At 36.7% G+C, this 16015-nt stretch overlaps 1 protein-coding gene across 3 annotated transcripts in view; it reads left to right on the top strand.

The window, feature by feature from the left end:
- gcn1 (GCN1 activator of EIF2AK4) overlaps positions 1-16015 on the top strand; it is a 107144-nt gene that overhangs the window by 21676 nt on the left and 69453 nt on the right. For all 3 annotated transcript variants that reach the window (XR_015497379.1, XM_087264066.1, XM_087264067.1), the window contains exons 12-21: positions 1127-1177; positions 1552-1650; positions 5396-5569; positions 7637-7789; positions 8990-9082; positions 10356-10431; positions 12778-12937; positions 13385-13574; positions 14582-14706; positions 15734-15912. Coding sequence is in view for 2 of the 3 variants with exons in the window: in XM_087264066.1 (XP_087120192.1) it covers positions 1127-1177; positions 1552-1650; positions 5396-5569; positions 7637-7789; positions 8990-9082; positions 10356-10431; positions 12778-12937; positions 13385-13574; positions 14582-14706; positions 15734-15912 (1300 nt within the window). In the remaining variant the exon portion in view is untranslated. The remainder of the gene's footprint in view (positions 1-1126; positions 1178-1551; positions 1651-5395; positions 5570-7636; positions 7790-8989; positions 9083-10355; positions 10432-12777; positions 12938-13384; positions 13575-14581; positions 14707-15733; positions 15913-16015) is intronic.

A 16015-nucleotide genomic window follows, 5' to 3' on the forward strand; every position in this document is an offset into this window, starting at 1 on the left:
GCATTAAGAAGGAACATAGAAACATTATCTGACTAACATCTAGCAGCTAAAGGTGTTTGGAAAAAATATTCAAAGGCTTTTATTGTCATAAACCGCGCGCACGTGAATGCGTCTGACTGTTGTGATTGGCTAAAGCAGGTGTCTCACGTCAGCACGTTCTAGACGTGGACACGCTTATTACGGCAATCTTCCTTCTGCATTCACACAGCGCAGCATTCCGGCAAATTGCCGGTAATGTTACAACTTCTCTTTCCGGAAAATAGCCAGAACGAATTTACCGGTATTTTCAAAAAGGCCCTGTTCACACATACAGACCTTTCCGGAAAATTGCCGGCAATTTTCCGGAAAGGTCTGTATGTGTGAAAGGGGCTATTGAGTCTATTTTAGTTATGTAACTATTTATAGTATAGTAAATATTTATATCTTATTTTTTACTGAGGATTTGCACCATGTTAATTTGGACTTTGATGCATTATTTCTTATTTTCTTATTTTTTATTTGTTGATTGTAAGTGCTGTTGTTTATGGTAACTGAAAATATATTATTTGGATAGTCAAACTTGCTTCAGTGTTCTGTTATTTTGTAACAATCTTTCTGTTTAGTTCATTCCCAAAACTTTTGGGCAAATACATTGTCAGTAAATAAATGCACTAGTTTTTTCCTACTGAAAAACGCCTTAGAATAACATAGAAATAAATTGCTAATTTTTTTTCTTTCCCTAACTTGCTCAGGGAAAGGTGGATGTAGACAATTTATTTTGGAAGTATAAAACATCATAGCATGTATTTCTAAAGAAAAAAAAAGGGTTTTGTTTGTAATAACTAGAAAAGTCCACTTTATTAAAAAACGTTTTTCTTAAAATTCTGGAATATTTTCTGTCTGTTCATGTGTTTTTGGACCAAAAAATAGTTTAGACTGGACCTTTAAATGATACAGATTGAGGCTTCAGGTTCTCCTGTTTAAAATAATATATGACACTTGTGGCTGACTGCTAAAATAACAATAAAACAGCTTTAAAATAATAATAATAATAATAAAATAAAATAGGCCCATTGGGTGGCCACAAAATACCTCTAGGTCTTTAAGGGTTAAAGTTTTGTTTAATTTTTGATAATGTTTTGCACAGGCTCAGAGGGGAAGCTGACTGTTGTGGCCCAGAAGATGAGCGTCCTCTCAGGTGAATATACGTCTCTCTTTCTCATATGCCCTTGGGCCCTTTTGCACAGCAATTTCTTTACACTAAATCTAATGGGAGCAATTAGAGGTGTATTAAACCATTTTAATTCAAAATCATCATGAGGAACTGTTAATAAGACATAAAGAGAAAGGCTTGTTTTACCCCATTTTAACATTTACTTATTCTAATCATAATCAAGCATGCCTGCACTGATAAAATGCAAGAATGCAATGGCATCTTATATTGACCCTCATATTGCATAAGGTCCAAATATAACAGCTTTGAGAAAGAAACCGCTTCTGTTTAGCTCTAAACTGGTGTGTGTCTTTGTGATTAGTAGTTGAATGTGTTGTTTGTTTGTGTTTGTGAATCAGGAATCAGGAGCTGTAGTCATCACGCTGTCTCTGGCTCTTCTTCTCAGTCTCTGAGCTCCAGCGTGGCTGTGATGTTCATCCCATACCTGCAGCAGGAAGGTGAGGCTTTACTGCTTTTATTCTGCTCCTGTTATACTGGATTGAGGATTTGGAGCATTTCTTGAGTTGATGACAAGCTTATGACTGATCAGAAAAATTAAAACTTAAAATATAATATGCATGTTTTATTATTTGCACTTTGCAACCGTTAACTGTCTTTGAGAATTAGAAACGGATGCTTGAATTTCTTAATTGCATGAAATTAATTTACTTTTTTTTTGTTTTCTGGTTACATGTTTACTACAAATATTAAATACACACGACAAATTTCAGTTTTAGTTACTTAAGTACATTTTAAGTCTATTTAAAGAGCCCATATTATGGGTTTTTGAAAATGCCCTTCCATGTAGTGTGTAACACAGCTCTAAGTGAAGTGAAATATCCAGCTAAGGCTTAAATCTGTAAGTGTACAGTGTTAAACTGTTGATTCATCTATAAAAGAGTCGACTCAGTGCTTCAAACAAGTCGTCTTGATAACGAGTCATAAGGTGATTCGCGATGACATGTCCACGAAACACAAGTAGTTGCGCGCGCAAGCCCGGGAGATTTGAAACCTGCGGCCCCGCCATCTAAAGGCTGATTTATACTTCTGCGTCAAACGCCGGCGTATGCTACGGAGCTGACGCATAGCCCTTCGCCGTGGCCGTCGGCATCGCTGACGTGCACCTCTCTAAAAATGTAACTACACGTCGTAACGACCCATAGCGCAAGCTCTGTGATTAGTCGGCTTGGTAGCGCTGACGAGTCTGGGCGGGACCGAGAGTCGCGTGAATGGCGCGAGCCTGATGGAGCGATTGTTTACAAGTGTGGAGTCCCGCGAAGGAGCTCCGGATGGAAAGTTTTGTTTTGTGTTTACCTCATAGTTAAAGTTGTTGCACGTCCGCCAGTTCCTGCCTCAAAATGAGCGAGTTCGAGCCACTTGTACATCCCGGAAGTGTTCAGGAAAATCAAAAAAGCAGCGAAGAAACTCGACACAGAGGAGCATTAACACCTCACTGCCAACTAGTGTTTCAGAAGTGTTAATGCAGACCAACAGAGACAGCGCGCAGAAGTATAAATGCACAGCTACGCGCGTTGCATGCGCTGTGGGTTAAGCAGAAGGGTCAGTTGACGCAGAAGTATAAACCAGGCTTAACACAGAAAAAAAGCCACACACACACACACACACACGCCGGTCGAATGAAGTCACGCTGTGCAGATGCATATTATTGAGTCTCTACCCATAGATGAAACCTCAGCATTATAGCCCAGCCATGAGCAGTTCGAGTGCTTCTAGAAACGACATGCTTACAAAGTAGACTTCATCGGCTGTTAGTTAAAGGAAGGATCAGTAAAGTGTACTGATGGACATGTCAGAACAGGGATCGGTTTCTTCCTCCATTTCGCAATTGTAAGTATGTGAGATCAAAGTTGTTGCCTTGTTACTCTAGCTTGCAAATGTATTTAGTTGTGATTTGTTACTTATAACCGCGTGTACTGAATCAGTTTAACTCGCTAAATTCTCATATCGCGTGTAAAGCCATATTGAAAATGCGACGCGTGCCGCTTTGTTTACGGACCTCCGAGGAGGAGGGTAATGTTGTGTCCTCCTCCGAGGAGGGTAATATGTGTGTGTGTGTGTGAAAAGAGCAGGTAGAGTGTGACGGCTAAGAGATCTCCTCGCCAGTTCTTGGAGTTTTTACTCAATAAAATAGTTAGTCGTCGGTATTTTCAAGTCCATCGTCTGTATTTACATTCACCCACTGGCAGGCAAAATCCACGCCTTACACTTTGAAGCGGGTATGCACTGTGACTAATTTTATATTGCTGATTAGCTGCTGGGCATTTCACTCCGTCTCGCGCTGAAGGCAGTCAGTGTCGACCAATCAAAACAGGCTGTCATCGGTCCAATCAGCGCAGATTAGCTTCGCGCTAAGGAGGGGTTTGGGAACAAATGAATCACTGAACAATTCATACAGGAGTCGCTGGGATAATTAGGTAAAAATAAATGCAGATTACAAGATAATGAAAGTGTTTTTTGACCTTGCATGCATATTAGACTGCTTTTGGAGACCCTTACAACCAAAATATGACCCTATTTCATGGATAACAGGGGCTCTTTAAATCAATGTTTTCCTGCAAAACTACTTGGATTATATGTTTTTAATATTTGTTTTTTATTAAAGCTTTAGATTAGTAACATTTTTGGTTTAGTTAGCTTTAATACCAAAAACATTTAAATATGAACTTGAAATAAGCAAAATTTTATAAAGCAATATTGTATTAATTTTTTTTTGTCCTATTTGCTATTTAAGACCTTATAGTGATTTTGTTAGGTCTTGAATACATGGTTTCATTTGCATTAAGCAATCTGCGTAACAAGATTAAGGTTTCATTTGTCAACGTTAATTAACATAAGCGAACAATGAAACATACGTCTAAAATATCAACGGCAATTTCAGCATTTGTTATTTTGTATCTAAATATTGCATATTTTAATATTATTTATTAGATATTAACTTGTAGTAAGAGTACAGTAGTTATTTTTTAACTATTGTTCATACCCGTCAACATTGGGATGTGAAAATAAGGGATATGCCCACCATATGCCCCCACCCCTTTAAAAAATCCTAAATGACTAAAAATGCTCATTTGGAGCTGTTTCATTGTAAATAAACAGTTAAATTGTCAGTAATATGTTTTATTATTTTTATTTTTATGTAAGAAAAAATAAATATACATTAGCAGCAAATACATTAGCAAACAGTTCAGCTTATTAAAATGAATAGCTATTATAATGAAATAGAATCAAGCTATCGAGTCTTATAGCCGTTTGTTCACTGTATAACGTACACATTCTGATTAAAGAGCAAAAAATCTATCTCTTATTTGTTTAGATTGTTTTGTTTGATTACATTAAATAACAGAGGTGACACTTTAAAAATGCACATATCTAACAATATAATGAAGGCATTCAACTGCTTTCCTAACCTTTTATGCTCAGTTAAGACTAAATTAGTTGTGTTTGGAAAAAAAAAAACACCAAGAATGACATCTTTAGATATTATTATTATTAATTATGTGTACATGTCTGTTTAAACACGTACCCAAAAGCCAGAATCCATTTGGACAACATCGTCTATTTATCACTGTGGAGCGGGCCAGCTGACAGTCATGCACCATTATATGACTGTTTTGAGGATTGCATAGGAGGTGATCACGGCACCTGTAATGAATAGAAAGAGGAATCGCGCCGTTTTTATATTTATTTCAAAGTGTTTTCGTGCCTAAACAAAGTGAAAGCACAACAGACTGACATTTAAGAGCAAGGGGCGGCCCCTGGTGGTTCGGCGGTATGGGTTGTGTATAGGGAGACTCGGCTCTTTAATGTTTCTGGCCACCCTTCAGAGAAAGACTGAAAATACAGGAAAATACCTTTATGGGATGATAGCGGGATAGAACTGTAAAATACAGGAGAATCCCGGGAAAAACGGGAGGGTTGACAGGTATGCTATTGTTACATATATTACAAAAAACACAGTAGTGTACATTTTTTCATGTTAGTCTTTCCATTTCCGTTCATCTTGATAGTTGTAAATGCATGTGGAAGTATTTTTATCAACTAACGTTATAATGTGATAACGTGTTGATGTTAGTTAATAGATTAAAAACTAATGGAAGCTCATTGAACATAGTCTAAAACGATCCTAAATTTTGAGCAGCATAAATGTCATGATAGGTAATGATTGTCTGTTTGTGTTTGTAGTCCACGAGGGGACGCTGGTCCATGCAGTGTCGGTGTTGTCTCAGTGGACGAGCCGCCTGACGCTGGATGTGCCCTCAGAGTTGAGAGACTGGTTTAAAAAAGCCTTCACCCTGAAGACGTCCACATCCGCAGTGCGACACGCGTATCTGCAGGCCATGATCGGTGCTTTTAAAGGTCAGTCGGGCTGCTGGGACGCTTCTGATGGCTTTATAACAGTGCTGTCAATTAATCACGTCTAAAATTAAAGCTTGTATTTACATGCAGTTTTTTTTTATGTGCTGCTTCTACAAGAAAAGATTTTTATACTGAGAGCACTTCGATTGATATATATTTTTAAATGTACCACAAGTTATTTATATTAAATTGAAAAAATATATATATATATCTTATGATTTATTGTAGTTAATGTCATGTATTTTTATGTACAAAACTACACTGTGCATAAATATATTTAGCAAATATGATATTTTGAATGCAATTTTTATATTTTGTTTGTTTATTACTTTAAAAAATCATATTTTATAATATATTTTGTATGGTTTTATTGCAATTAATCATTTGACAATACTATGAAATAATAATAATAGTAACTTATATACCGAAAAATTTAATTTGTCCATTTTAATATCCTCTTTTATTGAATTATGAAGTTTATAGTAATATTATGTAGTTTTTTTTAAGGTTGCACTTTATTTTAGGTCACATTAATTACTATGTATTTACATCAATAAATAAGTTCATAATGTGTTGAGAAGGATTATGTAGCTATTAAGTTGGAATAATGGTTTGGGACAAATTTGGTGGTATGGGTATGGTTAAAGGCTAACAGTGTTCTTATAAATGTAATTACAGAAGTTAGGTATATATGTGATTACATGCAAATTGTTTAAAAACATAATTGCAATATACACGAACCAGCCATTTTATTAGGTACGCCTTACTAGTACCTTGTTGGACCATTTTTTGCCTTCAGAACTGCCTTAATCCTTCATGGCAGAGATTCAACAAGGAACTGGAAATATTCCTCAGAGATTTTGCTCCATATTGACATGATAGCATCACACAGTTGCTGCAGATTTGTCGGCTGCATATCCATGATGCCAATCTCCCCTTTCACCAGATCCAATAAGTGCTCTATTGGATTTAGATCTGGTGACTGTGGAGGCCATTTAAGTACAGTGAACTCATTGTCATGTTCAAGAAAACAGATACATGAAATGATTCACGCTTTATGACATGACAAATTATCCTGGACACAATGCTTAGTTGGTACTAATGAGCCCAAAGTGTGCCAAGAAAATATCCGCTACGCCATTACAACAGCTGCCTGAAAGGCAGGATGGATCCATGCTTTCATGTTGTTTACACCAAATTCTGACCCAACCATGCAAATGTCGCAGCAGAAATTAAGACTCATCAGATCAGGCAACGTTTTTTCAATCTTTTACTGTCCAATTTTTGTGAGCCTGTGTGAATTGTAGCCTCAGTTTCCTGTTCTTAGCCAGAGCAGCCCGCCTGGCACCAACAACCATACCACATTCAAAGTCACTTAAATCACCTTTCCTCCCCATTCTGTGGCTCGGTTTGAACTGCAGCAGATCGTCTTGACCATGTCTACATGCTCAACTGCATTGAGTTGCTGACACATGATTGGCTGATTAGAAACTTGCGTTAACGAACACCTAATTTGGTGTACCTAATTAAGTGGCCGGTGAGTGTATGTAGATAGTAAGTGCATTGTACCAATGCTTATTTTCAATGTATGTGCATCGTAGTTAATGTGACCTAAAATGAAGTGTAACTGTTTAAATCTATATTGATCTTGCAATCAAATAGCCAAGTTGCTTATGTGGCAATAAAAAAATAAACGGTTATTATGGTCATGGAAATTATTTGAACAAACATCTGTATACTTGAATATAGGTTAGTTATCTTTAGTTATCTAAAAACATGCTCTCTCACATTATTATATATTTATATATGAATATAAAAATATTTAAAACTAAAGATATTTAAAATTAATAGATTAAATTTTAACTAAATAAGTTGTTGTGTTTTATGATGTGCTGTAATGCATTTGAGGTGCAGTGTTTTTCTTGTTATTTACCACTTATATGTAGAGATTACATAAAGCATTAGGTCTTAAAAGTTTACTTGAAAGTCTTGAAAAAGTCAGGGAGTTTTAGTAGCAAAATTGTTTCCGATTCCTTAATAAATGAACGTATTTTCTATCGTGTCCAGGTGACTCTCTCAGCCAGGCTGTAGACTTCCTGCCTCTGCTCATTCAGACGGTGGAGAAAGCTGCAGCTCAGAATACCCAGCATACACTGCTGTCTGAGGCCGTGGCTGCATCTGTGCTGCTCTGTCGGCTCTCTGTGCTGGACTCTGTGTCTGGTGAGCTTCACATCTACACCTGTCCTGATCACTACATAAAGAAGACCCCCATTCAGTGTTTGTTCTGCAAAATATCCAATAGTATATCATTGCACTGTCCTGCTTATGAAAAAAAATCACTTAAACATATTCAGCAAAGTTTTACTAAGAAAGCTTTTAGAATTTTTATCACATATTAACCAGTTAAACTCTGCTGTTATTTTGGGATTTCCGCCTGGATTTTGCCTAGCCAAATTTAAAAGCTTCCCAAATCCTCATGCAGAGGTGTAAATGCACAGATTTGGTATAATTTAAATGGAAACTCTTTGAATTTTCATAAAACACTATTAAAAGTGTTTAAAATAGCTGTAAATGTTGTCTGTGCTATAATAAACACCAAAAAAGAGACGCTTTTTGTATTTTTTTTTTTATTCATTTTTTATAAACTCAAATTTGAAAGTGTACCTTTTAGGCTCTGTGTGGTCTAGCGTGTCTGTAATATGTCTCCACCATAATCTATGCAAAAGTTATTGTATTCCAACTGCTGAGAGGTGCTGTACAAGCCACAGGGATTGATCAATGTTTTCATATTTCACTATTCTTTTGTTTGATCAAACATAATTCACTGTGTTTGGACCACGTCAGACATATAAAAGAATTACTTATGCACATCACCTCAAAAACAGAGGAGAAAAGGTCCTGAAGCACACAGCATGAGGTAAGAGATGACAGCTGTCTGTGCTATCTGGGGCTGCTTAGTGATCATTCTGCGCCATGGAAACACCTTGATTCCTTGTTTAATATGTAAATATAATTCAGTAAAAAGTCCGCGGAGTTTAACTGGTTAACGTTAAAAATATGACCGGATTTATCATTTAATAAACATTCATTTTTGGAACAATTTTTTGTTTTATTTTCCAATGCCCTAGAGCAGGGGTGGCCAACCCTGTTCCTGGAGAGCCACCTTCCTGCAGATTTCAGTTGCTCCCCATATCGAACACACCTGAACCAATTAGTTAGGACCTGAAACGTGATAATTACAGGCAGGTGTGTTTAATATGGGTTGCAACTGAAATCTGCAGGAACAGGGTTGGCCACTCCTGCCCTAGACACTATAGACAATAATAATAGCAGTTACTTTATGATTATCCACACAGAGACTTTTATCGCGTCCTTATATATATTTTTTGGCTACTTTTGTCTTTGTTCATCTGCATTCAGAAGCAAAGCTGACGTCCTTCTGGAACCTGATCCTGGATGAGAAGAAGCCTCTGTTCACCACTGAGAAGTTCCTCTCTCAGGCCAGTGAAGAAGGTCAGAAACTCACTGCTTTTTAGTTATTTCAGAGAATTCACTAGTGTGGCCTTAGCCTGTGTACGGGACAAGATTCCAGTGACAAGCAATTGATTTGTTCACACCAAACACGACGTGACATGACAGACACATTTATATCAGGGGTCAACCTGATTTAAAACTTTTTAAACCTTTTTCAACCTTTTTAAAACTGAGAGCTTCTTCATGGGTACTGATTAATGTGAAGGGCTACTAGTTTGATACACACTTCTCAAATAACAAATTTGCTCAATTTACTTTTAATTATATGCCATTATTAATAATTAATGATATTCATATATGTGAAGACACTGATCATGTTAATGATTTCCCATTGTTGTCAACAATGATTTAACAAAGTAGGAAACAGAGAAATATCAATATGCAACACTTTATTTCTATAAATCTCTGCAAATATTTACATTAAAAAATTACTTTTACAATATTTTCACTAGCCACTAACAATTTTTTTTTTGTCTATATACTATTTATCAGTTTCACATCAATAATTTACAGAATCATTTCAGTATACATGTGTACATTCTTTTCTAACCACCCTCCACCCCTTTCCCACCCTCACAAGACAGAACACTTAAATAGACATACTTGTGAGACATCGAGCTGATGCCTAAATTAAGAGGAAATAAACAGTAAACAAACAATAACGACAGATAAAGGATTAAAGCAATCAAGTGTCATACTTTTCCATCCGTATTTTCAGTCAATGTAACATCCAAATTATTCATGTATTCAATACATTTGTTGTTGGTTTGCACCTAGTCTCAGTTCTGACTTTCATTTTCAAACCATTCGCTAGTTATTAATATTTCTAGATCTGATGATAACCATCTGCTGCTGCTTTCAGTAGTGTGGTGATACATGTCAAATATAATGCTATTCAAATGCACATTGGCAGCCTTTAACACTGAGTAAAACACAGAATCTGTACCTGAGGTGATCATTGTCATTATGGGATTTTGTTGCAACGTCTCAGCAATGGTAACCGCTTCTAAAATTGATGTTTTGTGCATCACTCTCGAAGATGGTTGAGACAAAAACTTGTTTTAGCATGGAGAAAGATACCCTTTATCATGTGTAGTTAGGACATGGTGAACATTTAGTTTAGGAGAATGTAGGAGAGTATTTAACATAACAAACTTTTACCCTTTTAATATGACTAACCATCTTTTTATATTTATCTAATATTTTTGCTAAGTTTTCTGCTTTCTTAACCCTGATTGTCTTTTACTCGCAGCCCTTTGCACCGTTCTACTGCTCTGTGAAAGACTGTTCCTGGATCAGCCACAAAGACTCAACAACAGCAAGTCTCAGTGAGTCACTGAAGTCTTTTATTTACGCGATCATTTTTAAGAGGTGATTTATTAGTGCAATGCAAAGGCATCATTAATCCATCTTTAGTGTCTCAGTTTTATTTTTTGTGTTATCTTTGGCCCGGTTTCACAGACAGGGCTTACACTAGCCAGGATTAGAAAGAAACATCACTGGTGTATATCTTGAGATAAAACAAAAGCACTGATATATTTAAAAATCAATCAGTGCAATTTTATTTTAGTTGAAACAGCTCAGACTTACATTTGAGTCTAGGACTAGGCTTAAGCCTTGTCTGTGAAACCGGGGGATAAATGTTTTAATATGTATTCATACATATCTTTAGTTAAAAACATAATTGTATATTGATTTGTTGATTTTAGTAATTGTTGTCGTTTTTGCTGCACTCTATCATTACATGTTTTTTTTTCAGCTTTAAGTTATCTTGACATGACACAGTTATTATTAGGAATGCGACAATACAGTTAGCCCACGGTTCAATACATCCCTCGGTTTTTTAACACAGTTTTCAGTTCGGTTCTCATGGCTTGACACATTTTTTTATTCTATAGGCAATAGGAACAGTAAGAGGTTAAGGCGAAAAAAAATGAAAACGGTTTATTGCAATACTCATTTTGTTTTACTTAAAAGCCAAGAAAAGTACACTAGTTCCTGGTGTATTGTATAAAAAAAACACAGAAATCTCACAGCTGCTGGTAGCTCATGTACAAACTGGAGAACACATGAAATCCTACACTTTGAAAATAAACACACATGTGAGGTTAATAAAGATAAATTGGCCATTTCAAATAAACATATTTGTACTTTAGTAAAGATAAATAAACCATCTTAACTATCTTTGTGCTGAAAAAATGCGAGACCGAAGTCTGTAACGCGGATCGAGTGCTTTTATAAGATGACAAAAGCCCACATCTCCAATCACCAAAAACGGCTGCAAATCTTAAGCAAAAAATACCCGGACTGCCTTGTTATTTTATGTGTCTCTCGGAACCAGTTGGGTATGTTTGCTTGAAAGATTCAGCTTCTCTGCTATACTGCCTTCAGACAGTGATATTGCTGGGTGATGGCCCTGCAGATGTGCAGTCATGGTTTTACGTGTAAGACAATGCTTGCACACAGTTATTTTTTATTCACCGTTTTTTCTTTTATTGGCATTATACTTACTGGCAAAACCGAAATGTCCTCACACCGCAGATTTGAAAGACGCCAGCGCTTTCTCGTACTGTTGCCTCACTTCGCCGGCGCTTCCTTGTACTGTTGCCTCAGCCTCACTTCACCGCCGCTCGCCATGTTAGAGTGTGTAATGATGGTCAAGCGCCCCCTAACTTTAGAACATAGTGATTGGATATTTACTCGCGGGGAGGAGTTTCCTCATCTCAGCTCATGGATTTAGAGGCACACACAGTCAATTCAGGGAGATATGAAACGCACATAAATTATTAAAACACAAAACCGAGAAAACCGCAATTCACAAGCGCGTATTGAACCGTGGAGGTTGTACCAAACGGTTCAATATTATATTGAGAACTGTGGCATCCCTAGTTATTACGGTTAATTTCAGTTTGTTGCAAAGGCTAAACTATACCTACAGAAGGGTTTTATTTCAGCAGAAGAACAAACATTTTTAGGTAGCTAATAATGATCACACTGACAAATACAGTAAACTATTTCAGAGAATATTATCATTTAATTAGAATTGAAGTTACATCAGACAGAAAATGAGCACATTTTAATGAAATATTTTCAATATTTTTAATCATACACTGTAAAAAATATCTGTAAATCAGCCGTTTTCTGTATTTTGTAATTCATGTTTTTATTTATTTTCCCCTGTTTATGATTTAAATTGCATTATGATATCTTGATCATTCTTCCAGCAAATTCTAATCTTGGAAAGTTGGAAAAAGTGACTTTTATGAACATTTTGAATAGTTTGAAGTGATATGTTGTCTAGGTTGGTGTTGTATATTATGCTACAAAAACCTTGTAATAAACCGCCAGCACATTTCCTGTTATGTCACAGACTTATTTCTCTAGATATTATTTCTTACAGGCATTATATTATTTTAAACAACTAAAATGTGAATAAAAGTCTTAACTTTGTTAAACTGCGAAGTTGAATTTGCAACATCAAAAAGTTGACAGAGTAGAGATCAACATCCCATAATGCTATTCACAACCGTAAATAAATGGGAAAACACTGGTGAATCAGGAAATACAGATATTTTTGACAGTGCACAGTCATGTAGATTGTGAAGTTTTTCATTGTTAAGTCAAACCTTTACTTCATGTGTGTTGACTGAAAGTGTTCTGTCTGCTGTCCTCAGGATGTACCATCAGGCCACAGTGATGCCGCTGCTGTCCCGTCTGTGGCCCGTACGCAAACGCGCTCAGCAAACAGTGAAGAAGCTCCTGTCCTCGCTGGGTGGATCCAGTCTGGCCCACGGCCTTCTGGCAGAACTGCGTGTAGTTATTAACAAACACAAGGTGCAGGATGAACTTTGCTTGAATGATAAGAGTTTTGTGATGTAACAATATTGATTGATTCATTGATTAAATTTTTTTTGCAATTTTTTTTTTTTTACATTTATTTTGAATTTAAAAAAGTTTTATTTGAAAATATAAAGTGTAAACACAATGATTTGACCATAGCTTTGTCATTTTATGCTACATAACATGCATGTATAAATAACTATTATATGACAGACTCAAATGTACTCTCTGCCAGCAGGTGGTGCTTACAGAATTGTAGGAATGACTTGTTTTAGTGCTGATGCAGAAATCAACTAATAAAAAAATAACAATAAAACCTTTTCTGAAGATGAAGGGTTCACCTTCTAGATATTTAAATAAAACCTCCCACCTGAAATTCAGCAATGAATGAACAGTGTTTCTGTGTTCTGAATGTGCTCATGTTTCTGTCTGTGGTCTCAGATTCTGCCCGCAGACGTGCTGTACACAGAGACGGGTGAGCTGACTGAGACGGGCCGCTCGTATGTGTCTCCGAGGGTCCTGCAGGAGGCTCTGAGTGTCATCTGCTCAGTTGCGGCCCAGTGGAACGCCCCGGATGAGACAGAGAAACTGGCCCTGGAGATTCTCATCGTTACCCATCATCCCTCTATCGGTGCGTTTCACTCTAAAGCCTGGTTTATACTTCTACATCAAGTGACCGGCGTAACCCACGGCGCATGCAACGCCCGTAGCTGTGCATTTATACTTCTGCGCGCTGTCTCTGTTGGTCTGCATTAACACTTCCGAAATGCTAGTTGGCAGTGAGGTGTAAATGTTCCTCTGTGTCGAGTTCCTTCGCTGGTGTTTTGCTTTTCCTGAACACTTTCTGAATGTACAAGTGGCTCAAACTCGCTCATTTTGAGGCAGGAACCGGCAAACTTTAGCTATGAGGTAAACACAAAACAAAACTTTCCTTCCGGAGCTCCTTCACAGGACTCCACACTTGTAAACAATCGCTTCGTCTGGCTTGCGCCCTTCGTGCGGCTCTCGGTCCCGCCCAGACTCGTCAGCGCTACCAAGCTGACCAATCACAGAGCTTCCGATACGTATCGTTACGGCGTGTAGTTACATTTTTTGAGAGGTGCACGTCGGCGATGGCCATGGCGTAGGACTATGCGACAACGTGTAGGCTGCGCCATAGCATATGCGTGTGCTTGACACAGAAGTATAAATCAGCCTTAAGTTGATGAATCTGTACTGGAATATTCTATGAATGAAAAATTATAAATTTTATATAAACATTTTAGCTTTGAAGACATTTCTTCGTTAAAAGGGTAATGATATAAAGTAAAAATGAAAAGTTTTTGGTATTCAATTTGTTTTTTATTATTGCTCTTTGTAATGGGGTGTTTCAATGTTACATTAAGAGCTTGTTCATCCTGGATATAGATTTGTTACTAAATTAACACTCTCACACATACATTCCAGTCATAAACAAAATCATTGAAACTTTAATTCTGGTTAAATTGTAGAGTTGGAAAGATGTATTTGTGCAGCTGTAGAAATAGGGAAATGTAGTTTAAGAATCGTTTAGGAATCGAATCAGAACATGAAGTCCCTAAAGATTCCCATCACTAGATCATACCAGTGTATGTTAATCAGGCTGTGTGTGTGTTTCAGTGGCTGTCCGGTCTGAGCTGTGGTCTTCTCTGCTGTCTGCTATGAAGCTGGACGCTGCTCAATTCATCGACAAACACCTGGAAGTGATTCTACCTCGCCTGCTGGAAGCCAACACAGACAATCAGGTGCGTTAAAATGTCCCATTGGCATTAGTAATGTTGGACACATTTCAGATTCAAACTCATTTACTCTAAAAAACAACAACAACAACAACTATTTGAATCCTTTGACTAGTAAAGAGAGAAGTCTCTTCTGCTGATTAATGATTGGTTTATTGGAGCAGAAAAACTTTGTAGATCGAATTACAGTATATATAAATATAAAGAACTACAGTATATAAATTGTGCAAAATCATGATGTGTTATTAGTGGTGCTTCTCAGCTGTTATAGTGTTTGTTCTTGTAATCATCAGTTGATTTTATAGTTTATTATTTCCAAGAAAAATGTGATTTTTTCAGCATTCTTTGAGTAAAATGTTTAAAATTTAAAAATGTAAAATAAATATTATTTATTTGAACTTGAAATCATTTGTAACATTGTAAATACCACTTTTAAATGGCAATAAATGTGCTGGTATTTTTAAAATGGGCAATAATCACAAGTTTTTGAATTATAGTGCATCACAGTTTCCAGAAATATATTCATCAGAATCAGAAAGGTTTATTGCTAGGTATGTTTACACATATGATACATTTTTGTGACAGAACCTCCACAGTACAACAAAATGACAAAACACAGATGATAAAGCAATTTATAAAATAAATAAATTGATGGGAAATATATATATATATATATACTATCAAAAAATATATAGATATAGATACAAAAGTCTTGTCGTTGATCTCAGTTGTAAGAGCAACAAAATAATAACTTGACTTCTAGTTGATCCTTTGGAAAAGTGGCAGAAGGTCGATTTTTTTTGATGAATCAGTTGAACTGCATCCCAATCATCACAAATACTGTAAACACATTACTAATACTCGCATGGACCCAAGATGAAAGTTGTATAATAAAAATATAATTTTTTCTTATTACTAGATTTTTTTTGATAACCAGATATATCCCCGATACCGAAGAGACATTTTTAATGCCTTTCATGAGTGTCGTGTGTTTTCTGTATTTCTGCTTGACGTTGCATCTCTCTCTCTGTAGGCTGTTCAGAATGCTGTCGGTTCTCTGTCTCTGCTGTCTCCCAACAAACTGCTGCCGCGGGTCATGGATCACGTGACTCAGCGATTGTCCAATCCTGCACTGAGTCTGGTGACGCGTCAGGAATACGCAATCATGCAAACTCCAGAGGGAGAACTTTACGACAAGAGCATCATTATGAGGTAAAGTCAGCATGAATGGACTTCTTCAGTCTTGAATGGAGATTCACACGTGTGTGTGTGTTTGGTCTGCAAGTGTAGTGTAAACCCTGTTGTGTTGTTTTGT

This window comes from Danio rerio, chromosome 8 (assembly GCF_052040795.2).
Source record: "Danio rerio strain M-AB ecotype USA chromosome 8, GRCz13ab, whole genome shotgun sequence".
In the NCBI taxonomy this organism is placed as follows: domain Eukaryota; kingdom Metazoa; phylum Chordata; class Actinopteri; order Cypriniformes; family Danionidae; genus Danio; species Danio rerio.